Consider the following 26,660-nt stretch of genomic DNA (forward strand, 5'->3'; position numbering starts at 1 on the left):
TCTGAGCTGTCCCATCAAGTAGCCACTGGCCACAGGTACTTTTGGGCATTGAAAATGCTAATGGCTAGTGCACTAAGGAGATGAATTTTTCATTTAATTTTAAATTGTTTACATTTAAATTGTCCTAGCCACATGTGACCAATAGCTACTGGAGAGGCAGAGTAGAGTCTACAATCTTTCTCTAAAAACATGTAGGCCCTCTCTTAGTAGCTTTTGGTGGAGGCAGAAACATCTGCAGGTGAAAACTGCTAGAGAATTGAAAAGTGAAAAAAAATTAGAGAAGCAAGGGAAGATGGAAATAAACTGTCTTGTCTGGTCACAGCTCATTAAATTTGGGGATATGAGAGTCCCCAAAACATAACAAGCCCACTAGCAAGTTAATAAAATTACAGAGGAGGGTAAGGAAGCACCAGCAATCCAATTCTACCACATACAGACGCCTCAACCATAGAAATGATCTTGGCAAGCTTTCAACTCACTCAGTTTCAAAGTGCTGGGAACCAAGCCAAAGGAAATCACAAAGACAAAGAGCTCATAAACTTGACGAACACATTTCTCCTGGTACAGAAAGGGAGCGCTTCAGCACACCTCCTTCCATTCCCCTGTAAGTTTAAAGAGTTTTGCCCTGAAGATCAAGCCAGACCCCCTCCAAGGACAGCACTAAAAAGGCCCAAGGTCTGTCCCTCCAGACCTGTTACAATATTAGATCTGTCTGGAGACACTCTAGACTCTGTAGAACACTTTGGACCAAGGAAAATATCCCAGAATTCTAGGAACCTTGGGATACAGGATCAACAGCAACTTTTAATTAGGAAAATCTAATCTAATAAGAGGGCTATTTTTAATATTGGGACATGTGGAGGACAAGTATCTAAGGTGACAGCAGTTGAGATAACATTGAAGGAGTGACGCCTGGATGGCTCAGCAGTTGGGTGCCTGCCTTCGGCTCAGGGCGTGATCCTTGAGTCCTGGGATTGAGTCCCACATCGGGCCCCCCCAGGGAGCCTGCTTCTCCCTCTGCCTGTGTCTCTGCCTCTCTCTCTTTCTCTCTCTCTGTGTGTCTCATGAATAAATAAATAAAATATTTTTTAAAAAGAGAGGTAACATTGAAGGAGTTTAGTTTACAGAAAACCCAAAAAGTTTCAGTGGTGATTTCACCTGTCCCTGGGTATGTTATTTGACTTTACTAATGCAACTCTGGAAATTGGAAAAGCTACCACTTCGAACCTCTGGAGTTCCACTTCCCCACACAAAATAATAATAATAATAATAATAATAATAAGAAGAAGAAGAAGAAGAAGAAGAAGAAGAGAATATGTAAAATAACAATTATGATAAAATAGTTGGAGAACCTAGAGATACCCATCCCACCAATAGAACTCATTGACAGTCAAAAGGTAGTTAACTGTGAATCATAGCAATATTAGGAAGATTAGCTAATCTTTAAGTAGTACTTAATAAATGCCAGGGGCTGTTCTAAGTACAAATATTTAACTCATCTAGTTGTAAAAATAAATAAATAAATAAATAAATAAATAAATAAATAAATAAATAAATATGGCTAGCACTGTACCTGCTATCATTTCCTCAGTAAAAGATCTTGCTAAATCTATCCTTGACTAGCATACATGCATCCATCTGGCTGGTGCATTCTTTTGAATACCAATAAATTATGTTCACCATCAGTTTGCTTTCATTTGGCTGCCGCAACAAGCCACATTGGCTATATTACCACAGTGACTTCTTCCACCCTGAGGCATAATCCAATAAAACAGAATTTAAACAGATGACCTGATAGGTGATGGGTATTAATGAAGGCACTCATTGTGATGAGCACTGGCTGTTGTATGTAAGAGATGAATCGCTGAATTCTACTCCAGAAACCAATATTGTACTGTGTGTTAACTGAGTAAAATTTAGATTAAAAAAAAAAAGAAAGAGGGACACCTGGGTGGCTCGGCAGTTGAGCATCTGCCTTCAGCTCAGGGCATGATTCTGGTGTGGGGATTGAGTCCCGCATTGGGCTCCCTGTGAGGAGACTGCTTCTCACTCTGCCTATGTCTCTGCCTCTCTCTCTCTGTGTCTCTCATGGATAAATAAATAAAATCTTTTTTTAATTTAATTTAATTTAAAAATAAAAAAAAAAAGAAGGGTGCCTGGGTGGCTCAGTAGGTTAAGCTTTTGGCTCAGGTTAGTTAGTATCCCAGAGTTCTGGGATCAAGCCCTGCATTGGTCTCCCTGCTCAGTAGGGAGCCTGCTTCTCCCTCTCTCTCTCTGACCCTCTCCCCCAACTCCTGCACTCAGGCTCTCGCTTTCTCTCTCTCTCTCTCCCTCCCTCCCTTCCTCCCTCCCTCCCTCCCTTTTTAAAAAAGATTTTATTTATTCATGAGGGACAGAGAGAGCGGCAGAGACACAGGCAGAGGGAGAAGCAGGCTCCCTGTGGAAGCCTGATGAGGGACTCAATCCCAGGATCCCAGGATCACAATCTGAGCCAAAAGCAGATGCTCAACCACTGAACCACCCAGGTGCCCCCTTTCTCTCTTTCTTATCTCAAATACATAAATAAAGTCTTTAAAAAAAAAAAAAGAAAGAAAATAAACAGATAACCTAAATCCAATTCAGGTATTAAAATTGTTCATTACACTAATGACAAACTAACCAGGAATCACTTGAAAACAATTGTACCCATGAGGAACTTTTTTGGGGGGGGAAGGGAGCATAGCCTCTACCTTGATTGTTGTGGTGATTACACAATGAATGTTTGTCAAAACTCCTAGAACAATTCAGCTAAGAAGGATAAATTTTACTGGGTATAAATCATATCTCAGTAATACTGATTTTTAAAAAGTACTGCACCCAGAAACTCTGTCTTCCCTTATTGATTTTATGATTAAAATTTCAGTAAACTTTTGGGAAGAAAAATTCTTCCCGAGATCAGGCAAAAGCCTTTGCCCTTGAAACTCTCCACCCAAGAAAGGAGAAAAGGAATCAATTGGTATGTTTTAATTCTCCATATCCCACATCCAAATTAAACTTGGGGCTCTTCACCAATTAGTAAAAATGGATCCAAATTTATTTTTTTTTAATCCAAATTTAGACAGTCCTTAAACAGCAAGATGCCTTTGCGCTGTGCTAATGCAGCAGCCACTAGTGACGTATGGCTACTTAGATTAATTAAATAAAATAAAAAATAAAATTCCTTAGGGGTGCTAATCACATTTCAAATGCTCAATAGCTATCTAGGGCCAGTGGCCACCATACTGGATCGCACAGAAGTAGAATATTTCCATCATCCCAGAAAGTTATATTAGATAATACGGCTTTAGAGGCTAAATGGGTCTTCAGATCACTGGAGTCTAGTGATTTAAGACATACATAACTAGGGATGCCTGGATGGCTCAGCCGTTGGCCATCTGCATTCGGCTCAGGGTGTGATCCCGGAGTTCTGGGATCGAGTCCCACATTGGGCTCCCTGCATGGAGCCTGCTTCTCCCTCTGCCTGTGTCTCTGCCTCTCTGTGTCTCTAATGAATAAATAAATAAAATCTTTAAAAGAAAAAGACCTACATAACTATATGGCATATGTCTCTGAGAATTCAACTGGATGGCCTTGCTAACAAATTAAAATCATCTTTAAAGGATGCATATTGTAGCTATTCTACTGATGCTCCAATAAGGCCAATGACCTCAGAGACAGGCAAATCAATAGAGGCAACCCATGGTGGAGTCATGAAGGAAAGTGTGTTGCTCTGGGTGCCTCCAAAACAGCCTCCAGAAATCCCTAGTAGGAAGTTTGCCAGCAAAACAAAATAAGCAGCCTATTTGTTTTTAATCTCCTGTTTCATGCTTTGCCTAGAACTGTTGGCATTTAGGCCACCATTGATGGGTAGATTACATTGGATTGTCCCTCCCCTCATTAAGGCAAGAAGTATGCTTTTAAATTAATGATTTTTATGGAAATTAAGAGACTGCCTTATTGATAAAAGCCACTGCACAATCCCCCATTTCTGGATCTTACTCAAAAAATTGTTTAGAGACATGGCACAGCAGAAAACACTACTCTTTCCCCAATATCCATAATCCCTGATTCCTTAATAGAATTTTCCATTTTACGAGGGCACATGGACTTCCAGAATCAGTACTAGTTTCCCATTCTCCTCTCCAGTTATGTACAGTCACACATAAATTCTGTTCACTAAAGGAGTAGTGGAAGGGGAGGTGAGAACGGGGATGGGGTGACTGGGTGACGGGCACTGAGGGGGGCACTTGACGGGATGAGCACTGGATGTTCATCCCATGAACACTGGGTGGCAAATCAAACACTGGATGGCAAATCGAACTCCAATAAAAAATACACAGAAAAAATTCTGTTCAATAACCTTTATGCAAAACAGCTGTGTGCAACTTCTAGAAAGTGACCTTAGAAAAAGGGAGATGGGTTCTTCTTTCCTCTTCCCCCTTTCTGCTGATTGGAATATAGACATGAAAGCTGGAACTCAAGCAGTCAGTCATCCTGGACCCGAGCAGGAAGAGCCATGTTGAAGCTGGCGGAACAAGATAGAAGGAATCTGAATCCCTGACACCGTGAGAGACCATACCAGGCCTGGGGTTCTACGTGAGAAAGACATGTCTATCCTGGTTAAGCCACGATTGCTCTCCCAGTTCAACCTAATCTTAAGCAACATATACAGCATCTCTGGTTCACGCCAAAACATAACAAAAGTAGACTCACAGAAATATAAAATGGAGCTCTCGGCGCGCACCTCCCTCGAGCAGCAGATCCAGTAAAATGGCAGAATGGCTTCCTCCAGTCCTGGCACAGCACTTCACTAACTGCTCGCTCACAAGCTGTTTATCTTCTTGGTAATCGCACCTTACGTGGTGCCTCGTCCAACATCACACATCTCCATGGTGCTTGTTAGTAAGGAGCAAGTGAGGTTCTGTGCACCCCAGAAATGGGATGAGGAAGGATACCAGACGCCGCTGTGTGTGGCACTGGGCGCGTGGTGAGTGTAGGGCCATCGCTAATGATTTCAGGAAGGACCTGGTATAGACTTATTTGTGGAAATCAATCAATATCACACCTCAGTGGCAGTTACACATTTCAGTTTCCCGTGTTGCATCTACATGTGCCATATACAAGATTTAGTATCTTCAAAATAATTTGCAGTACCATAAAATTGCTCTTTAAAGACACAAAAAAAAATAAAAAAAAAAATAAAGACACAACAGTGCAGTATCGGGCATGTTTACAGTTAAATGGTGTCAGATATTTCTAACACATCTTTTCTTAGTTGATGAATGTCACGTTTGACAGTGACAGAAACAGAACAGCAGCTATAATAACAACAGCAACAAAAAAGTGCTTACAGTTTAGCCAAAGAAAATATGTAAGAATTCACCCCATGGTGCCCTGCTTTGCTGACTTAATGGCTAACTCAGTCTAAAATTACCACCATTGTTCGGCTTTACAAGTCCTGCCCAGGGAAGGAAATTGGATACTGACTTCCCACATACTGATCCAACTGGTGTGTGGCAGACGCTGTGGTTTGGCTGACCCCACACCATACTCATCCTGACCCCACTTTCCCCTTCCCAGACTTCCTTGCAATTAAGGATGGCAGTGCGACCCAAAAGTCTGCTAAAGAAACAGGTATGGCTGTCTCTGTGACTCACTTCTTCCATCTTGACTGTTGACGTGATAGTGAGTTGTAGCAGCCACTTTGGGGACATGAGGTGACAAGTACACGCAAGGAAGGGTAACGTTGTGAGATGGTGGAGTACAAAGATACAGCCTGGGGTCCAATAGCATCAACGAGTGGTCAAACCAACACCACCAGCTGTCTTCCTCAGATTTCTTGCTATATGAGAAAAATTAATGTCTATTTGTTTTTAGTCACTGTTTTTTTTAATTGAAGTTCAATTTGCCAACATATAACATGACACCCAGTGCTCATCCCGCCAAGTGCCCCCCTCAGTGCCCGTCACCCAGTCACCCCATCCCCCCGTCCACCTCCCCTTCCACTACCCCTTGTTGGTTTCCCAGAGTTAGGAGTCTCTCATGTTTTGACACCTTCTCTAATTTTTCCCACTTTTCCCTCCTTTCCCCTATAATCCCTTTCACTATTTTTTATATTCCCCGTATGAATGAGACCATATGATTGTCCTCCTCCAATTGACTTACTTCACTCAGCATAATACCCTCCAGTTCCATCCACATCGAAACACATGGTGGGTATTTGTCCTTCCTGAGGGCTAATATCTCATTGTATACATAGACCACATCTTCTTTGTCCATTCATCTATTGATGGACATCGAGGCTCCTTCCACAGTTTGGCTATTGTGGACATTGCTGCTATGAACATTGGGGTGAAAGTGTCCCGGTGTTTCACTGTATCTATAGCTTTGGGGTAAATACCCAGTAGTGCAATTATTAGCCACTGTTATTTGGGGTTCCGTGCCTACTCTTGCAGGCATTTCTACTGGATACAGGGGGCCCTTTAAGTCCTAGGGCTGCTTTCTTACTCTATCCTTTAGCTTATTTCCTGCAGGTCTCTGAGCAGAGATTCACAACCCAGGTTGCACTTTGAATTCACCTGGGGAACTTTTACAAAAGTACCTTTGCCCAGGCCCCATGCCAGGTGAATTGAATCCACATCTCTGAGGGTGGGAACAAGGGATGAGTAATGGTTTTTCCCCCTCAGGACTCTTTTATACTCTTAAAAATTATTGAGAATCCCAAAAGGCTTTCCTTGTGTGTATTGTGTTATTGATATTTATAGTATTCAAAATGAAAACTGAAAAAAGTAATAGTTATTACTTATTTTAAAAGGAAATAAAAAGCCACTTTTATATGTTTAAAATTTTCCATAATAAAAAATGTAAATAAAAATAACTTAGGGAACAAGGGGGGTTCCCCCCCCCCCGCTTTTTTTTAAATGTAGGCTCCGTGCCCAGTGTGGAGCCTAACACAGAGCTTGAATTCATGACCCTGAGATCAAGACCTGAGTTCAACTGGGTGATATGCTATATGTTGGCAAATTGAATTTAAATAAAAAATTTTTAAAAAGAAAAGACCTGAGCTAAGAGTTGAATGCCCAACCGACTGAGCCGCCCAGATGTCCCAAGAAATATGGTGGTGTTTTGTTTTTTTTTTTTAGATTTTATTTATTTATTTATTTATTTGAGAAACAGAGTAAGAGAGAGCACAAATAAGGTGAGGGCAGAAGGAGAAGCAGACCCCTGCTGAGCAGGGAGCCCGATGTGGGACTTAATCCTGGAAGTCCAGGATCATGACGTGAGCTGAAAGCAGACATTTAACCTAGTGAGCCACCCAGGCACCCAAGAAATATGTTTTTAAAGACTTCATAGAGGGATTCCTGAGTGGCGCAGCGGTTTAGCATCCGCCTTTGGCCCAGGGTGTGATCCTGGAGACCCGGGATCGAATCCCACGTCGGGCTCCCGGTGCATGGAGCCTGCTTCTCCCTCTGCCTGTGTCTCTGCCTCTCTCTCTCTCTCTCTGTGTGACTATCATAAAAAAAAAAAAAAAAAGACTTCATAGAGTTTGATCTACTCCATTTGGATTATGATTTAAACAAACACACATACACACAACTTAGGACATCTGAACACTGAGTGGATATTTGATAATAAGAATGATTATTAATTTTTAGATGTGACATTAGAATTGTGATCATATTTGTAAGAGTCTTTATCTCAGTGCTACCTACTGAAAAGTTCACAGAGGGAATCATGGGATATCTGGGACGACTTCAAAATAATCCAATGAGGAGAAAGGAGTCAGTGAGGTAGAGACAAAACAAGACTGGCCATGAGTTGAAAGTTTTTATCAACTCACAGCTGATGGATAGCAGAAGATTCATTTTACCATTCTCTATATGTTAGTATGTTTGAAATTTTCCATTAAAAATGTTCTAAAAATAGACAATAGGCATCATATAGAAACCAGGTAATGCAAATGAGAAAAAACAAGGTTTTTTGACGTTAAACAAAATATCCTGATTAAGATAAAATTCAGCAAACAGGAAGAGGGATTTTTTTATTAATAAAGCATAAAATCTTCACTAAAGATACAGTCAGGGCCCAGTTATCCATTTGGCAAAGTAGACACACAAAAGTCCACAGTACTTTTGGGGATTCATGAAAATGTTTACATTTCTTTTAAAATAGAAAATGAACTTTTAGATTGAAGAAAATATCTAAATATATAATATGAATATATTTATCATGTCCAACACAGTCATAAATACAGTTCTGAATTTTGTTTTTGAAGAAAGGGTACAGGAAGGCAAATGTGGTAGGGCCTATAGAAATCTTAATGTGGCCCTGGCTATCATGGTCATAGATGTCTATGTGCTGAAGAGCAAAGCAACAAGATACAAACAACAGAGATGCTGGACTCTAGAATTAGACAGCTCATGACCTTGTGGTTACAACTGCTGAACATGACTTTGGGTTGGCCCTTTGAGGTGAGGGTGAGTCAGGAAGTACCAGTGTGGTCATGAACAGGGTGGTTGGATCATGCTGGTCAAATGTACAGAAGGGGGTCTGTGTAGAGGGAAAGGTAGCAAGCACCTCTTGGGGTGTCTTCTCAGTAACCCTACCTTATGTGGGAAGAGTGCCCCCAACACCTCCCTTTCACCATCCTAGTGCTTCATATAAGTTATCTGTTGTCACTGTGGGCCATCAGCCAGAAAATGTTGGCTCTCGGGGGGACAGCTGACCAGAAAGCCAGGCCAATCAGACTGGGACTCCAGGAACCTGAACCATGGAGCCCAGAGACACAGAGGCGGAAAGTGGATTGCTTGGGCTGTGTTTGTGTCCACACTCAGGGACAAAGTCTATGAACCTCTGAGGTCTCAGAACCACCCTTGCTCTCCCCTACAAAGAGGAAACACTTCTTTCAAATACTGAGTACCCCGATATTTTTATAATAAATTTCCTTTGGGGCTTAAGCTGTTATGAATCAGATTTTATGTTTGTAACAAAAAGAAACTAGCTCAGTTGTTAGAACATGTGACTCTTGACCTCAAGGTCATGAGTTCAAGCCCCATGTTGGGTATGATGCCAACTTGAAATTTAAAAAAAGGAAAGAAACTTTAGAAGTATGGGATCTTGACAGCAGTAAGATCAGAGGTTTGAAAGGGTGCAAGCAGTGTGCCCCAGACACCAGTGTGTCTGCAGTAACAAAGCCAGAAGATTTAACCAAGGCAATATGGCCAGTTGCCCTCCCTTGTCTTTCCAGTGCAGAGGTTGTCACCGTGACCCACATAGTTGGTCAGACACTCTATGGAGTCCCAGCCCTGTAGAGATGCAGTGGCAAGACCTGGAACATGACCTTTCCACCAGTTGCCATAGTAGCCAATGTGGCTTTTATCTGTTATATTTTAGAAAACTCCACACCTATTTCATGGCATTCAAAAGGCCTTCTACTTGGAAGTAAGATGTTACTAATAGAGGGGTGTATCGGTGGCCCAGTCCATTGGGCATTTGCCTTCAGCTCTGGTTGTGATCCCAGAGCTTCACAGGGAAGCAGCTCCACTGCTCAGTGGGAAGTCTGCTTCTCCCTCTCCCTCTGCACCCTCCAACACTCATGCTCGCTCCCTCTCTCTCAAATAAATACATAAAATCTTTTTTTTAATGTTACTAATAGAAAAGAAGCCAGAGCAAAATAGACACGTGGATTTTCATGCACCTGCTACCTGAGGGAAGGCACAGTGATGGGCTGACTCTCACTGAGCCATATTCTGCCATCGTGGATACTGGAGGGCAGCCCTAGGGGGGGGGTGCCCCCAGATGTTGCTGGTCTTCATTCAAGGACCAGTGGGACAGGTCTTCCCTACTGAGATAGCAGTCAGCTGGCACTGCCAGTTCCCATGAAACTACCCTGAGGATGAGAAGAAATAAAATGAAAGAAAGCCAATTGCAAGCACCCAGGGGTGATTTCTGCTCACCTGAACAGGTTTGAGCTAGGAAACGTTACCGCGGCCTATGACCTGCACAGCTGGCCGGGGAAAAAACTAGGATATGGCCCTAACAGTCCCTGCTGACACCAAACTTGCAGGAATAGGGGCTTCATAACCACAAAACTGGGTCACCACCTTCTTTCTGAGGCAACTACAGCCTTACCTTGGCCCACTCCGTTCCCTATCCGTCTCTATCTACACCACTCTGATCCATTCAGAAACTACACATCCCAGCATGCAACACAGCCAAGGAGGGGAAGGCCTTCTGGGATAGGTAGTGCTCCCAGGTACAGTGATCTAAGTGGTCCAAATTTTACAAGTTGTTTTTTGACCATAAGTTACCATGTCAAAAATGTTGGCGCAGGGCTAAGATGCAGCTCCAAGAGTGTGAAGGGCTAGAGCACCCATCCCCAGGCGTTCTCGCTAAATCTCACTACCCTCCTGTGGTTGGTTGGCTGGGGGTCTGTGTCTGAGCCCTTCACAGCCTTATCCAGCCTGGGTGGGGCCTTAATACACAAACCTGTCATATCTCTTATCTCTCCAAACATCAGTAGTGACCCCCTCCTCACTGCGTTCAAGTTAAACTTGTTTGAGAGGCAGTCAAGAGTTTCAGAACCAGCCCTTCCTGCAAGAGTTTGTGTTCTGACCCACTCAGACCCAAAGTAGCTCTCCAAAGCCTCTCTTTTTATGCCCGCCCCACCCTATCCAGAAGCCTCCAATGCCCACAATCCACTGGAGCCACTGCCAGCACCCACATGTTTAGATCTCAGGGCAACTGCGCTACCCACACCCAGCCCCATCCCAAAATTCCCACCTCTGGAGCCCTGCCCTTCAAATCCTCCCATCTTTCCTTAGAGCCAGGCCCCCGCTTGCCCCGGAGGAGGCAGAAATCCCGCTGCAAGGAGAGGGCTGTGGTTCTGGCATCGTCAGCGGCAACTTGGCACAGAATCGCTTGTAAAACTGTTGTCTGGGACTGGTTGGCATTCTAGCTAAATAGGCTTTTGTGGATTGGCCTGGGACCCAACTGCCGTGTATAAATGTTATTTGAGTGAATGTATGGCATTGTTTCCATGGAGAAAAGCCCTCTGAGCTCAGAGCATCTGACCAAAAGTGACCTTTGGGGACACTCCCCTTTGTGCTTTGGGGGCAGCCTCTGTGGGTTTGGCTCCAGTTTGAGAGCCCCGAGAAGCCTCAGCGCTGGGCCAGCTAGGCTGGGAGTGAGTGTGGCCGAGGATCTATGTAGGTCTGCCCTTCCGTCCAGCGGAGGCCCAGGAGGAAGGGGAGAGGTCTGCCCGGAGCATCAGGACTTGGAGATTGAGACCGAGGACGTAAGGGATCCAGAAACCCATGCACCGCCTCACCCCGGAAAGACGGGATCAGGGGCTTCCCCTCCATGCGGACTCCTCTTGGGTTTGGGGAGTGGGGTCGGGAGGGTTCAGTGGGTGACGGAGGAAGGGACAGCGAGTTAGGAACGTCTTACTCCGTCTTACTCCGCTTGCGCTTTAGGAGGCCGGAGTCTTGGCACCGGCACCAGGGGGCAGCAGAGGCGGAGAGATGCGCTGGCGGGGGAGAGGGAGGGGTGGTTTTTGGTTTTTATCTGCAAACGGTTTTCCTGCCCACCGTGGATTTCAGGCTGCACTTCCAGACCATAAAAGAGCTTCTTTGGGGGAAGCCTGGGTGGCTCAGTGGTTGGGCGTCTGCCTTCGGTTCAGGGCGTGATCCCGGGATCCGGAATCGAGTCCCACCTCGGGCTCCCTGCTTCTCCCTCTGCCTGTCTCTCTGCTGCTCTCTCTTAGAATAAATAAAATCTTAAAAAAAAAAAAAAAAAAAAAAGTTTCCTCCTGTCGACACTGAGCCAGATCCACCCCTCCAAGGGTTCAGAGATTGGGGTTCTGTCCTTGGGGCGGGGACGATCAAGGCTGTGACGCCTGGGATCCACCGGGAGGGACGGGGCGCCGCCTCCAGGGACTCGGGTCCTGCAGGTGCGCGACGCTCACCGGCACACGCGCAGCCCGGCTTCCAGCGAAGAAGGGGCCTCCGGGTTGGGAGGAGGCCCTGAAATAAGTTTTATTCTACTGCCAGGACGGGCGGGAGCCAGGAAGTGCTGCTGTGGGGATGGGAAGCCCCAGGAGAGGTGGGAGGCCAGCTAGGGGTGCCCGGCCAGCGGCTGCCCTGAACAGAAGGGCCCTGCCCAGACCCGGAGGGCACAGAGCTACTGAGTAAGCCCTGAAAGGAGCCGCTGGGAAAGGAGTAAGTGGGGGCCGTGCCGCTCTCGGTGGGACGAGCACTGGGCACCTTGACGCAGAGTAGCCGATAATGCAGGTGCAGGTGGCCTTGGACCATACAGCAGCCAGGACCATGGCATACTTGAAGGGGAAGGAGGAGGTGACCAGAGGCACAGGGGCAGGAAACGTTGTCCTGGACATGAGCCTCAGTCCTCTCATTTGCAGAGTTTAGACCAGACCAGGGAAGGCCCCCCTTTCAACCCTGAGGTCCCTAAAGATGGCCAGTGGGGGTGCTGGGATGTCGTGTTTGACCCAGACACGAGGAAGACGGGCACACCCTCACCCAGAAACAGCCCAGCACCTGCATCACACAGAAGCCTGGGCTCCTGCCTGATGGGCTCGTGAGTCTGGACTTGTCAGCCAGGTTTTATGAATTCTTTCTGGGCCCCAGCACCACAAAAGGACAGGCCCTCTGGGCAAAAGGTTTAAGCCTTCCATTTCTGGAAAAGGCTCAGCTGGCAAAGAGGGGGTACTGGGCAGGGTTGGGGTTAGGGTTGAAATAACAACACAAGCACCACACACACATGTGCCCTAGAGGAGACGATCACATTATTTAGCCATCAGTCAGAAAGGAAACTGGTCGGAGGGCTGGACAAGGTCCCGGGAGTCCCTTCCATCCAGATGCCACACATTAACCCTTCCATTATGGGATCAGGGAAGGCGAGAGGGTGCTCAGGGGTGGGACCAGAGTGGCCAGGGTGGTAGTGGATTGCTCGGGGGCTCAGAGCCATGGTGACTGGCTGGCTGATAAGGACGAGTTTTGGTATTTTGACAGTGCTGAAAGCAGCCCTGCTCTCACCCCTCACCCTTCCACTCCCCCTGCCCCGGGGGGAAGGGGTGGGAAGTGGTGGAGGCCTGCTCACCAGGTAACAGTCAGTTCCTGCAAGTCCCAGACCAAGTGAGACACAGCCTGTGTGTGGGTCGGGGAGCCAAACACCCTGGTGGAGCCGAGAAAGCCCCTGGGCAGAGAGAGTCAGACCCTGAGGCAAAGGAGACCATATATTCCAACATTCACAGTGGGTGCTACAGGCAGGCTGAGGGAGGGGGGGTTGGCCTGGAAACGGCTCCCCATAGTCGCTGAGGAAGCCCTGAGGCAAGGAGTAGGGTGAGCCCTGTCTCCAAAGTCTGCTGGTTCCTGTTGGCATTTCTCTCTTTATCTTTTTTGTTTTGTTTTCCGCTCTTTAAATAATTAATTAATTACTTTTAAATACAAAATACACAGTGTCCTTTCTCTTCTCTTCTGCTTGTTTAGGGGCGATCGGGAGGTGAGTTTTAAATAAGGGTCCCGGCTGCCTAACAGGTCACAGGCTCCGGGTGGGAGGGCCAAGAGCCCCAGGTGCCACCCCTCCCCTGGGGTGCCCGGCACGCTTCACCCTCCCTTGGTGTGCCCCAGACTGGGGGCTCTCGGTGCCCTGGCCCAAAGCCCTCTAGATGGTGAGGAGCCCTCTTGGGAGGTGGCACAGAGCTGATGCTGTGAGATTCCGGGTGGGCCTGCTTTCGGCGGACAGAGTCAGGCAGAGAAGGTCCTAGCCCATGAAGCACACAGGCCCCAACAGCACCCCTCCCCGCCTTGGGGGGGCCCCCAGGTCTGAGAAGGAAGCGTCCAGCACCGGTAGCTGCTCCAGCACAGGAGTCCGCACCTCCAGCACCGTCCGGCCTTGCTGTGTCTTGAGAGGAAGATGGAAGAGAGGGAGCAGTGAGCTTGGTGGAGGCACACACAGAGCCCACAGATCCCCCAGCCTCAGGCCCAGGTTCCCCTCTCCTCTGAGGCCCTGAGGTGCTATCCCCCCTACTCCTCTGCCCATCCTTGTCATGTGGTCAGACTTGCTAGATTTTCTTCCTCAAATTTCTTCCAGAGAGTCAGGATTAGGAAAGCTAGGAAGATTGGATTTGTGTGCACATGTGTGTGCACGCACACATGTGTGCTCATGAGCCTGTCTACAGCTTTGGGTTCATCTTGGAGATCATCTACCTGTGGTAGTTGTGCGAGTCTGTGTGAACCCCACGTGTCTGTGGTGTCACTGTGTGATGATATCTGACATGATTCCACATGTGTATGTCCATGTGTGACCCTGTCCAGGCAACTCTGGGGATGTCTGTACAGGCTGGGAGTGTCTGTGCGCTCCTGTGCCTTCAGGGTGTGGGAGGTGGTTTGCACACCTGTGTGCTTGTCGGGCAACCTGTGTAAATGTGTGCACGAGCCTGTATGACTCACTCTGCATGCTGCTGGTGGGCGCACCAAAGGTGAATCCCACCTTCCATCTTTCCCACCCTCCTCGCCCCTGTCTGAGCTCCCTCGAATACATCTGACACCAAGAAGCTGGACTCCTCCTGGTCTTCCAGGTGCCTCTACCCAACAGGTCTTCTGCAGCCTGACTCTGGGATGCGCCCCATCCAGCTCTTCCTGCCTCCCACCTGACAGCCATCTCTGAATTCCTTGACATAGGGGCTGGTCTCCAAGCTCAGCTCATCCTCATTGGCCCCCCGGAGCTTCAGGGGACCCTCTCGGGCCACCCCCAAGCATGGGTAGGAGACATCTTGGTGGGCTGAGACGCTGAGCAGCCGCAGGAAGGTAAGCTGGACCACACCAATCGGGGAGCCCTCTGAGTCCACGTAAGAGAACTGGGGGGAGAGAGGACAGCGATGAGGGGCAGACAGAGCAGGGCTTGCGAAGCATCTACAGACACAAGGTCCCCAGCCCAGGGTTCTTGGTGGGGACTCACTGGGCAGAAAGGGCTGGGGGATAAATGGGCCAGAGTGGGAGACAGGGAGGACTTACTGAGGGCAAACAAAAGGCAAACTCTGTCTTGGGTTGTCAAGGGAAGGAGACAGAGTGGCAGAGGGCTGGTAAGAGGATAAAAGCCAGGGAAAGAAGGGGCAAAGGCTCTGTAGGGGCCAGGGCACCTGTCACATAAACCCAGAAGCCACTGGGCTGCACAGAGGAGCAGGGGAGGAAAGTCAGGGGCCAGCTCTCACTTGCGTGACATCATCTCTGGGAGTCACACACGTTTCCCCTCCTGCTGTAAAATTGCAGAAAACCCGGAAGGCATCCCGAGCACAGCCCTGGTTGGGGTCAACCCAGTACTCTCCTGTCAGGGAAGGGAGAAGGAAGGGTCAGGGCCCCCACAGGCAGGACTCAAGACACTCCTTGACCCCTTTCCCACTCCCCGCCCTGCTGTTCCAAACCCCACTTCTCCCCACCACGCCCTTGGTCTCCCGGCCCCACTCTCCCCCAGAGTCCCTACAATACCACCCCCACCCATACTTCATTCCATCATCACCCTACACTCTGCCCATCTGAGGGACCCCTTCCCTCAGCAGTACCCCCAGGCTCCCACAGGGGAGGCAGGAGCACTGACACCCTCACATCAGTACAATAGGTGGTTGTAGATGCACACATGTGCCCGTTAGTATAAATGCAAGCACAAGTGTACACATGCATGTGTGTGCATGTGTGCCACTTCCTGTAGGCAGCGGGCTGATCATGAGCTGGTGCACACTGGGAGGACCAGATCAGCCGTTAAATATTGAAATACTTCTGACCTGGTTGGTAAAGAACTGCTGTCCCAAGCCCCGAGCTCCGAGCCCCCACCCCACACCTTCCCCCAAGAGCCCCTACATCCATCTGGCTTTTCATTCCGTTGTCTCCTGAGCCTGGCACTGACCATCAGGCAGCTCTGGGTGGCAGAGCTTCAGGTCCTGGCAGGTGCGGGCAGGGCTGTCCTGGGTCCCTGTCGGCCGCCTCATCTGCTCAATCTCCTCCCGCAGGGAGTCGAGGGAACCAAAAATCTCCTCCAGCCCCCCAGCACTGCCCGGAGCGCCCCCAGCCGGTATGGCCTCGTCCTCCTGCATCAGGCGGCTTCCATCCACCGAGCGCCGAGTCTTCTTGGGCATCTGGATGGGCAGGGGCTGGATCACTTCGCCTGGGGGGCCCTGGGTGGAGGGATGGGTGGAGAGGGTGAGAGACAAGGATGATATGAGGGGGAAACGACAGGCACAGTCAGAGAAGCAGGCCCTGACTTGTAACTCACCGGGTGTCCTGGAGGACCTTGGATGCCCTTCTCGCCCTTGGGTCCAGCTGGGCCCTGCCAGAGGAGTAAATGAGGTCATGGTGGAGTCAAGGGGTCAAGCAAGCAATGAAGGTCACAGAAGGGTCAAATCAATCTCTGGGCTGGGAATGAGGAGTTTCCCTGGGAGAGAGCATGTTTGCCCTGGAAAGTGTCAAGTCTGGCTGGCGGAAGGGAGCAGAGCTCAGAGTTGGCTGGGGCATCACTCACTGTGGCTCCTTTGGCTCCTTTGGGGCCAGCAGGTCCCTATGAAATGAGGAATAAGAAAGAGGTAGTCACCACAGGGGACGGTTGGGATATGGAGGAATGGAGAGGCAAAGTCATGAGTCCACAAGACCCTGGCTTTCCTACAGGATGGGCAGGCATGAGGGGACTCGGAGACATATGGGAGGCCCTGGAAGGGTGGGGGAGGAAACACTGCAGGTGTAAGGACATATGGAGGACACTGGGGCCTATTCTTGTTTGCTGGCTGTTGCCATGGAAGCCATTGGGGGATTATGGAGGGGGGAGCATTGGGGTTTAGGGGATTTAATGAGGAACAGATGGGGTACTCACGGGGAGGCCAGGAGGCCCTCCAGGACCAATAGGGCCAGATGCTCCTGGGATACCCTAGGAAGAAGAGAGGCATGGTTCAAGTGGGTCTTCCTCCACATCCTCCGTCCCCCTACGCTGAGTCTCCATTGCCACCCCACCCACCCCCAACATGAATCCCCACACTCATCCTCCCAGACCTTCCAGGACCATGTCCTCACCGTCTCTCCCTTCTGTCCAGCAGAGCCCTGAGGGCCAGGAAGTCCCCGATCACCCTTCTCTCCCTGCTCTCCAGGGGGACCAATCAGTCCGATGAGACCTGGGTGACCCTGGAGGAGGGACAGGTGGTCAGGGGGTGGCAAAGAGGAGACACAGGGATGCAGAAGAAGGAACCTACAAGGGTCAGAGCCCAGAAGACAAGAGAGACTCGGGCCCAGGGTCTGAGTAAGGACCCTCCAAAGACTCAGTGCTGGAGGTCTGAAGCACAGTGCTGGGCACTCAGGGTGTGGATGAGGGGAGATGCCCAGCCATAAGTCTGTCACTCACCTTCTCGCCCTTGGCTCCAACATCACCCCGGAGGCCAGGAAGCCCTGGGGGTCCCTGTGGGGAGACAGGAAGTCACTCTCTCCATGGGAAGGTGGGACCAAGCTCTCCTCACTGCCATTTCCCACTTGGTCCAAGGCCTCCGCTGCATGCCCACTGCCAGGCGACAGCACCATCGTCCTCACCCCCACCCTCCCCACCCAATCCACAATCACTCACCACAGGACCTGGAGGTCCAGCCTGGCCTGTGGCCCCAGGACGGCCTTGCTGACCCTGCAGAGCCAAAGGGACCACAGAGGTCAGGAGAACTGTCCTCATATGGGCACCCTCCAAAGGCCCCTGACCCCTCCTACCCCAGCCAAGCCTCTCCACTCCATGACTTACCACTGAGCCTGGGAGTCCCCTGAGACCATCAGGACCAGTTTTCCCTGCTGGGCCTGCTGGACCCACAGGGCCTGTCTTCCCTGGGGCACCCACAGCACCAGGATCCCCCTGAAACACATGCACGGAATGAGTCTTAAAATGCAGAGGAAAGGGATATGGTTGGGGGTAAGGAGTTCAAGGCAGATGGGATGAGGCAGAAAGGAGAGGCTAGTCCCCAGGAGCCCCTGGAGCAGGAATAAGTATAGGGAACCCCCATCAGGGCAAGAGGCTCAACATGGAGGAGCTCGACATGCCATAGATGTCTGGAGAGAGGAATCTGAGAAACCAGAAGTGCCAGGGGATAGAGGGAACACTCCAGCATTCAGGATGGCCTCTCCCTCACCTTGGCTCCCTTCTCTCCTTGCCGCCCCTCAGGACCAGGCATGCCAGCAGGACCCTGCAGATGAAGACAGGAAGGAAAAGCTGATAGGTAGGGAGTTGCCAGGCTCAACTGCTTTCCCCTCCTGTCCTTCTGGCCTCCAGTGACTGTGCGCATGTGAGCATGCATGCACACACAGACTTCCTTGTGCGCGCACACACACACTTGTGCATGCAGAGTCACAGAAGCTGATTCACAGACGAGCTGGTATAGCTGTACCACTTGTTAAAATACTGAGGAGTTCTGTGTATTCTGTGAAGAGCCACTTGCCCCCACACCATCTAGTGCCCTTCTACTGCAGCAACTGGAGAGTTAATCCAGTTAATCCACCGAGCGGGGGGGGGGGGGGGGGGGGGGCCCGGGGACCAGCCAGGGGCCTAGCCCGGGGCGGGGGCAGGGTGGGGAAGCCCTCTGGGAAAGCTAGCCCCTTCCTCCAGTGTCCACTCTGATCAGTTGGTGATTCCCACCACCCCTGGCAAGAAGATACATAGCAAAACCCAGGAATGGACGAACTCACTTATATAGGGCACACTCACAGATACAAATGTTCACACACATATGCACCCCATCCCAGGCACCTCCCTGCCCATCCCATTTGCCACTCCCCTCTATCCACCCTGCCCAGGGACTGCACTTCAAGGTCCTGGATGTCCACCTCACTTACCCGCTTTCCAAGTGGTCCAGGGGGTCCATTCTCCCCAGTGGGACCAGGAGATCCCTATGGAGGGAGGAATAAGGATGCGTGAGCATTTAGCTTCCAGTCCATGGAACTTTCAGGAGCAGGGCATCAAAAGGGGACAATGGGCCTGAAGGCTTGGGCTCAGTGGTGAAGGGAGGGGGCACTAGTCACTCACAGGCTGTCCTGGCTCGCCATCTTCTCCTCGGTCACCCTTCGCACCATCCTGGCCCTGCAAGGACAAAGCAAGGTCAAGGGTTGCCACAACCTGGCTGGCATCACCCCCAAAAGTGCCAATCTTTCCAACTCTCTGCCTGCCCTGCCATACCCCCCAGCTTCCCACACTCAAGCCCATCAGCCACACAAAGTCCTGTCCAGGTACCTACTCTCTATCCGCCATTCTCTCCCTAGGGAAGACTCACCCGAGGGCCGCCTTCTCCAGGAGGGCCAGGATCACCAGGAAAACCAACAGGACCCTAATGCAGAGAACAAGGTCAAGGTCATAAGCCCCTAAGCCTACCCAGAACTAACACAGACCCCCATGTCACACCTCTCCTTCTCTGCCCATAGTGCCCGCCTGCATGCCCTGCGAAGGTGGTCTCCTGCACTTGCTTTTCCTCACTTCCTGCACTTCATGCTTTCCGATGCTGTCAGGCAATCAGAAGGCATCTCTCACTTTCTCTGGATTTCATATGTCCCTTCCAGAAGACCTCATTCCCAGAGCCTCCCACCCAAGTATCCCCCACTCTTGGGCTCCCCCTACTCCAAGATCCTCTCACTCAAACACACCTACATTCCCAGGTCTCTCATTCACAAGCCTCCCCTTCCAGCCCTGCCCCCCCAAACTCACAGGGTTCCCTTTGGGGCCATCATCACCGGTGGGGCCTTTGGGCCCTGGTGGTCCTGCCTCTCCTGGTTGCCCGGACTCTCCTTTCTCCCCACGCTCCCCGCGTGGACCCTGAAGGATGAGTAGAGGGTACAGATGGTCCCAAAGGGCTCTCGAAAGTCAAGGATGCAGCCCCTGCTTCCAAGACACCTTCAGCCTCCCCTCTACCCCCTCAGTGACAGCGGGATGCATACATCAAGTCAAGCCCATAGGGAGTCCTCTGGTCCCTCTTCCCTTCAAAGAAAGAGCGTGGGGCTCACTCAGACCCAGAGGTCCAGCCTCACAGAGTGTCGGGGGCACAGGCTCCTAGGCTGTGGAGGGGCTCCAGCTCCAAGAGATCACAGCAACCAGGGGCTGGGGTTGATTAGGGTGATGGGGATTAGGGAGCAGGGTCTCAGAGTTTTCACTCACCTTGACACCTGGCTCACCCTGGACCCCTGGAGATCCTGACTCTCCTGGCTCCCCCTGCAAGGAGACTGGGGTCAAACACTTCCTTCCACCCCCCAAAAAAATCCTGATATTTCAGTCTCTCACATATAATTCTCTCTTGCCAAAACTGGCAGAAACCCAACACTCATACCACCCCGAAGACAAGTCCATTCACTCATCTCCTTCCCTGTTACCTTCTCTCCAGGGGGACCCAGGTTCCCAACACCTCCTGGGGGACCTTGTGGGCCCTGGAAGAGGAACAGAAATAGGAGTCGTTGCTTAAAGGAGGAGGTGCCATTCCAGGGGCAGAGCCTGAATGAACACCCGAGTCATAGCAGTGAGACAGTGGGAGGCCTTCCAGGGCAGGTGGCTTCTCGTGGCAGCTGAGATGAGACTAGAGTTTATAGTCTAGGGAAAGGGAGGCAGGACTGGCCATGGTGATCTGCAGGGAGAGAGGCTGAGAGGACTCACATCAGCTCCATTGGGTCCAGCTGGGCCTCTAGGTCCTGGGGGGCCGGGTGGTCCCTGGGGAAACAGATACAGCAAAGATGGGGAAGCGAAGAGAAAGAAAGAGCAGTAGGCACATAAGAATGCCAGAGGGTTGGGGGAGGCAGACATCTTGAGAGGGTGGCAAGAGAGGGGGGCAGCCACGCCAGAGAGCAGCCGGCAGGGAGCAGGGGATGCTGGAGGTGCTGGATAGGGGTGACTAGTAGGTGGGGTTGGGCCCAGGGGGTCGCACTCACCATAGGGCCCACATCTCCGGTTTCTCCCTTCTCACCCGAGGGGCCTGGCAAACCCTGTGTTGGGGGGGGGACAGGGTACAGACACAGATGACCAAGCCACCAGAGCACAGCTCCAAGTAGACAGACCCTGCAGTGCCCTTCCCTTCCATCCCACATGCCCCCCAGTCCTCAGCAGCAGGGGCCAGTAGGGGGCAGCAGACCCATGCTGACCTCACCTCTCAGCCCCTGCCTCTAGCCCCCAACTCACTTGCAGGCCAATGGGTCCTGGGGGCCCATTGAATCCTCTTGTTCCTTCATCGCCTTTGGCCCCGAAGTGTCCCTGGGGTCCCCGAGCTCCGGGCTCCCCATCTGCTCCCTGAGGTGGAGGAAGGGCAGGGGCAAGGACACAGAGATGGTCCTGGGTCAGGAGATCTCTATTCCCAAACCCCACATCGAGCTGTGCACTAGGCCCAGAGCCCCGTCCCCACACTCAGCCCCAGGGGCGAAGGGGAACTGGGGGCAGATTGGAGGCTGCCCACACCTCTGAGGGTGGGGATGAGGCATCAGTCACTCACCGCTGCTCCAGGCTGCCCCACAGGACCCAGGGGCCCAGGGGGTCCAGGAGGGCCCTGGGGAGAAAAGGAGAGTCAGAGAGACCAGGACAGGGAGAGAGACCAGGTGGAAATGAGGTTAAAGGCGAGAGGTCAGAAGTCAAAAGTCACAGTCACTTACATGTTCACCCTTATTCCCTTTAGTGCCCTTCTGTCCGGGATCTCCCACCTCACCCTGCAGGGACAAGGCAGGTGAGATATTAGCATAAGGACCTGGGTAGGCAGGGAAAATAAGGCAGGGGTGGGGGGGTAGGAGGCGTGCACAGATCAATGATCTCATCTGGAAAGACTGGCCCAGGGTCTGTAAGTCCCCACACCTTGTCTCCATCCTCTCCTGCCACGCCCGGGGGTCCAGCAGGGCCAGGGAGCCCCACGGGACCCTGTACCCCATCTCGGCCAGTTGGACCAATGGGGCCTTTCTCACCCTGTAGGAAATGAAGAAAGAAGTCATGACCCGGAGACAACCCTCATCCTCCATGGCCCAGCAGCTCACAGCTCACAGACCCCTCCCCAGTGTCTCCCCCCACCAACCCGGGGATCCCGCACTCACCGGGACACCTTTCTCTCCTGCGGCTCCAGGGGGACCCTGTGGGCCTGGTCGCCCTGGGGGGCCAATGGGTCCCCCAGATCCTGCTGCACCTCGCTCCCCAGGGGAGCCCTGAGACAGGAAATGGAGTCAGACCCCCAAGGAGGACATCACAGCCCACCCACATCAGAGGAGTCCTGACCATGGTTCCCAGGAGAATAGCCCAAAATTGAACACACTATGGCTGATCCTAGATACCCTCTGCCCAGTCCCACAGCCTGCCTAGATCCAGATGCCACTCTTCATCCTTCCTTACCCACTCTTTCCTGGTTCCTCCCTCCTGCCCCCCAAAGCCCCCAGACTCACTGCAGGGCCAGGGGGACCAGCCGGACCTTCGTTTCCCTTCAAACCGAGTCCACCCTATGAACCAGAGATTTAAGCAACAGATATGAGATGGGAAGGTGGGATATTTTAAGAATGAGGGTCCAAGGGACACGCAGGGAAGGACAAGGGGAGGGAGGGGAGACAGGCTCAGGGAAACAGGAGTGGGGGTGATGCCCAGTGATTTGTTTCTCCTGCTGGGAGACGGGGATCACACTCACGGCAGTGCCGGGGAGGCCTCTCTCTCCCGGGAAGCCCCTCAGACCAGCAGGTCCATCCTTCCCTGGGGCCCCTGGGGGACCAGGATCACCCTAAAATGAAACAAAATGTGATGAGCCACATAGCCATGCTCCCAAATTGGACAGAGAGATCTCTGGCCTTTGTCAAATCCCCAATTATCTGTTCCCTTTAGCAACGTCCCTCCACCCCCGACTCTAGTCCTCACAAGTTCCCCTCTGCCTGACCCTTTACTCACCTTTGTCCCTTCTTTTCCAGCTGTTCCAGTCAGTCCCTGCTCTCCAGGGGGTCCTGGGGGCCCTGGGTGACCTCGCTCCCCCATGGGCCCCGTCTCTCCTGCTGCTCCCTGGGGATGAGACGGAAAGACTCCAAGCTCATCCTCTGCCCCTTGGCCAAAGAGGCCACCCTTGCCACCCTAAGATAAGCCCCCTGGAGCCCTTATCCCTGCCCCAAGGCTATTGAGGAATTCCTGGGGCTCTCCTAGGCCGCTGTGCTGGGGCCTAATTCCCCAGTTTGCAGTTAACTGCACCACCCAGGGTTCCCACTGCGGAACTGCCCCTCTGGGACACAATGAGATGAGAACTGGCCCAGGAACCAGGCTGAAGTTGAGATCCCTGCTCCAAATCCCCACCCAGGGCACCTGGGGCAGGTAGAGCAGGGGCTAGGCCATGTGATCAGGAAAAGGGAAAAGAGGAGCAGATGACCTCCACGGTCTGGGGTCCACTCTCCCCCGAGGGCAGACATACCTGAGGTCCCACCACCCCTGGAGGGCCAGGGGGGCCAGTCTTCCCTTGGAAACCCTGAGAGAGGAAGGAGAGAGAGCAGTCAAAGCACGTCAGGCATAGACACTGGGATAGACCCCAGGTTCCTGGAGAAAAGGCAGAGTCACCACCGAGTCCTTGGTCATGGGTCTGAGCAGCACCAGCTTCTGACTCTGCCACAACAACCTCCCTGGTGGGCCTTCTAGACGGCTCTGGACTGTGAAGGTCCGAGGGGGCCAGGTCGTTACTTACCACTTCTCCTCTCTGGCCTGGGTGTCCCGGCAGCCCATCCTTCCCAGGGGGACCCTGGAAGGGGTTTAGATGTCAAGCAAACTCTGGGCTGGGAAGGAGGATGGAGGAGAAGAAGGATTCATAGAACCAGAGGCCGTCAGAGGTCAGAGGTCATCTTACCGGAGGTCCTTTGGGGCCAGGAAATCCATTGGGGCCTTGGGGTCCAGGGAGACCCTAGAGACAGAGCCGGGTTGAATCAGGAGAATAAGCAAGGGGTGCAGCTTCCCCCACCCTACCCCAGGGGTGAGAGATGAGGGCTTCACTCAGGCCCCTCAGGAAGCGCTAGGGAGCAGGAGACTCAAGCTGCACTCACCCTTTCTCCAGGGGGTCCATGGGGGCCGTCACCACCTGATGTTCCCTGTTGTGGGAAGAGAGTCAGGGGGAAAGAGGAACTGCCTTCTAGCATCTGGAGGTCAGAGGAGGGAGACCACAGGGAGCTGGATTAAGCAGCAGATGGCAGAAGAAGCCCTGCCAAGACCACTAACCTTAGCTCCAGACTTCCCAGTGGCACCTCGGGGTCCCCGCTGACCCCGTGGACCCTAAAGAGAGGGGAGGGGAGTTGTCAGAAAAACCCAAATGCACCTCTTTGGCTCTTGATTTCCATGTCTGCCCTCCACACTTACCGTGGGGCCCCGCTCTCCCCGAGGCCCTGATTTCCCCGACAGGCCCTGGTGGGAAAGAAGCAGAAACAACACCTCACCCGGGGCCAATTCCACCAACAGAGCAGCCCTGCACTCCACACCCTCTCCCTTCCCCGGGCTTACCCGGGCTCCCTTCTCTCCACTGGCGCCGGGAAAACCAGGAAATCCCAGAGACCCCTGATGAGGTGGAGAGAAGGAAAGATTTGAGAAGTCCTGAAAAGGGGGCAGCAGGGTGGGAGATCTGGGCTCTACCAGTAACTAGGCAGCCTTGGACAACCCCCAGTCCGCCCCTGCTGCTCTCTGGCTCTCTATTCTCCCATCTGTAGAATGGGATTAGGCTAAATTCGCTCTAGGGCCCCCCACTGCTGTCAGTCTCTTCTTCCTGGAATCAGGAGTCAGAGGAGGGAAGAAGAGGAGGAGACACACATCGGGCATCAAATCACCTTGGGACCCTGGCGTCCAGGGTAGCCGGGCAGACCAGGAACACCTAACTTGCCCTGTAGAGAGACAGGGAGCAATTAGGGGCAAGAGGAGTCACAGACCATCTATCCATGGAGATCCCAAGTCCCAGAGACAGGAGCCAGCTCCTACCCATCAAGGCTCCCCAGCAAACCTTCAGCCCCCTGGCCCCTCATCTCGTACTCCATGGGCTGCCTGGCTTTTGTAATCTCTCCTTCCTGAGAGTGGATTTTCCCCCACTGATGCTGGGCATCTCACCTCTTCTGTGTCTTTAAATCCGTGGCTCCATGAAGTTCCTGGGGATTGTGATCTAGCCCTTGCCTACCTGTGGACCTCAGCTTCCCTTCTCCGGCACACACTCCTACTCCACCAAGACCAGTCCCCTGGCAGGCCCGCACACACCATGCTCAGGATGGCCTCTGGCCATGTCCCCATACCACCCCAAGTCCCTCTGGCACGCACCCCCTTCCTCCTGATGCTTCAGGGCCTGCCTTGCCCAGCCAGCTGCGGAGCAGAGGTTAGGTGGAGGGATTCTGCAGCCTGACTACTAGGGGTCAAACCCAGGCTATGCCCTTCATGGGCTGGGTTACTGAGAAGCATCTTCACTTGCTGGGACTTCAGTGAAAGCTGTCTGCAACAGGAGGCTGTAGGGTGGCTGCCCCACAGGACTCATAAGACAAGCAGGTGCAGTGTTGGCACTCAGTGAGGGCTTACTGACAGCTCTGCAGGTCTGTTCTTACCTCCTCTGACTCCCCCTTCTTGGAATTCCTGCTGCTCTGAGTCTGGACTCATTTCCATTCTGCCTCATACCTACATTCCTTATGCCAGCTTCATGCCTTGTCCCCACCTCCGTATCACGTAAATTCTCACGACAGACTATTCCATGACTTCTTCTATAGCCCCACCTCCACTCCAACTGTCAGTGGAAGGCGATGCCTTCTACAGAGAGGAGCATAATTAATATATAATGGTCTTCAAATGCCTCATTGACTCCAGCTATTGGCATCCCACGCCCATCCTGATCCAGTGCCTAGGCCCTCATCCCCTCCACGTTCCTGTCACCTTTTCACCCATGAGCCCCGGTGGGCCAGGGTCTCCAGTGGGTCCAGTACGCCCCTTCGGCCCCTCAGGTCCATCTTCGCCCCTGGAACCAGGAACTCCAACCTCTCCCTGGGTAAGAAGGTTGAAGAGGTGTCAGGGACTGGTGGCATTGGCTGGGCCCCAAGAGGAGAGGTGGGCCTCGGTGAGGCTGAGTAGGGTCCCAGAAACTACTGCAGGACAGGAAGCCCCACAGGAACAGGAAGAGTGTTGTGACTATTGGGTTGGTGAGATGAAGGCTGCAGGGTCAGGCTCTAAGAGGAGAAGAGCACGGGAGATGGGGAGTCTGGGGTTTTGGGAACTAGGCTGGTAATTGGGGGCTCCAATATGGAGGAACATCAGGACTTAGCATTGGGGGCCATGTGTGGGTTTCTACTCACCCTGTCACCTTTCACACCCATGTCCCCTTTGAACCCGGGAAAGCCATCCTCGCCCTGAGAAAGACAGGGATGAGAAGTCACCAGAGATGATAGGGGGCAGTCAGGAGATAAAATGGAGCATTTCAGAAAACATGGGTGGAAGGGTAGATTTCAAAGCTGGAGAGCAGTGCAGGGCAGGCTGGATGGAAGGAAGTGGGGGGAAGAGCTGGGCAGAAGAGGTGATGGGGCAGGATGGAGGTGCTGGGTAGCTGGGGGCACATCACTCACCTTTTCACCCTTATGACCCTTTAGACCACGAATTCCATCCACACCCTAGAGTTACAAGGGAGACAGAGAGAGAGATTGAGG

General features: G+C 51.9%; 1 protein-coding gene across 9 annotated transcripts in view; it reads right to left on the reverse strand.

Moving 5' to 3' along the window:
• Positions 1–12,798: 12,798 nt before the first annotated feature.
• The window catches only part of COL11A2 (collagen type XI alpha 2 chain), a 29,299-nt gene continuing 15,437 nt past the window's right edge, over positions 12,799–26,660 (reverse strand). For 8 of the 9 annotated variants that reach the window (XM_038553694.1, XM_038553700.1, XM_038553699.1 and 5 more), the window contains 39 exons: positions 26,580–26,624; positions 26,313–26,366; positions 25,897–26,004; positions 24,819–24,872; positions 24,499–24,552; positions 24,358–24,402; positions 24,220–24,273; positions 24,048–24,092; positions 23,855–23,908; positions 23,696–23,749; positions 23,429–23,482; positions 22,921–23,028; positions 22,667–22,756; positions 22,431–22,484; positions 22,089–22,196; positions 21,856–21,963; positions 21,660–21,713; positions 21,503–21,556; positions 21,196–21,303; positions 20,949–21,002; positions 20,677–20,730; positions 20,400–20,453; positions 20,188–20,241; positions 19,741–19,848; positions 19,313–19,366; positions 19,069–19,122; positions 18,879–18,932; positions 18,179–18,232; positions 17,797–17,904; positions 17,632–17,685; positions 17,416–17,469; positions 17,091–17,198; positions 16,894–16,947; positions 16,549–16,584; positions 16,303–16,356; positions 15,937–16,204; positions 15,248–15,360; positions 14,687–14,893; positions 12,799–13,938 (listed from right to left, as the gene is read on the reverse strand). In XM_038553694.1, the coding sequence (XP_038409622.1) occupies positions 13,798–13,938; positions 14,687–14,893; positions 15,248–15,360; positions 15,937–16,204; positions 16,303–16,356; positions 16,549–16,584; positions 16,894–16,947; positions 17,091–17,198; positions 17,416–17,469; positions 17,632–17,685; positions 17,797–17,904; positions 18,179–18,232; positions 18,879–18,932; positions 19,069–19,122; positions 19,313–19,366; positions 19,741–19,848; positions 20,188–20,241; positions 20,400–20,453; positions 20,677–20,730; positions 20,949–21,002; positions 21,196–21,303; positions 21,503–21,556; positions 21,660–21,713; positions 21,856–21,963; positions 22,089–22,196; positions 22,431–22,484; positions 22,667–22,756; positions 22,921–23,028; positions 23,429–23,482; positions 23,696–23,749; positions 23,855–23,908; positions 24,048–24,092; positions 24,220–24,273; positions 24,358–24,402; positions 24,499–24,552; positions 24,819–24,872; positions 25,897–26,004; positions 26,313–26,366; positions 26,580–26,624 (3,042 nt within the window). In that variant the 3' untranslated portion in view covers positions 12,799–13,797. Of the gene's footprint in view, positions 13,939–14,686; positions 14,894–15,247; positions 15,361–15,936; positions 16,205–16,302; positions 16,357–16,548; positions 16,585–16,889; positions 16,948–17,090; positions 17,199–17,415; positions 17,470–17,631; positions 17,686–17,796; positions 17,905–18,178; positions 18,233–18,878; positions 18,933–19,068; positions 19,123–19,312; positions 19,367–19,740; positions 19,849–20,187; positions 20,242–20,399; positions 20,454–20,676; positions 20,731–20,948; positions 21,003–21,195; positions 21,304–21,502; positions 21,557–21,659; positions 21,714–21,855; positions 21,964–22,088; positions 22,197–22,380; positions 22,485–22,666; positions 22,757–22,920; positions 23,029–23,428; positions 23,483–23,695; positions 23,750–23,854; positions 23,909–24,047; positions 24,093–24,219; positions 24,274–24,357; positions 24,403–24,498; positions 24,553–24,818; positions 24,873–25,896; positions 26,005–26,312; positions 26,367–26,579; positions 26,625–26,660 lie in introns of those variants that run through there. The other variant, XR_005367548.1, reaches the window with a different exon arrangement.

Source organism: Canis lupus, chromosome 12 (genome assembly GCF_011100685.1).
Source record: "Canis lupus familiaris isolate Mischka breed German Shepherd chromosome 12, alternate assembly UU_Cfam_GSD_1.0, whole genome shotgun sequence".
Taxonomy (NCBI): Eukaryota; Metazoa; Chordata; class Mammalia; order Carnivora; family Canidae; genus Canis; species Canis lupus.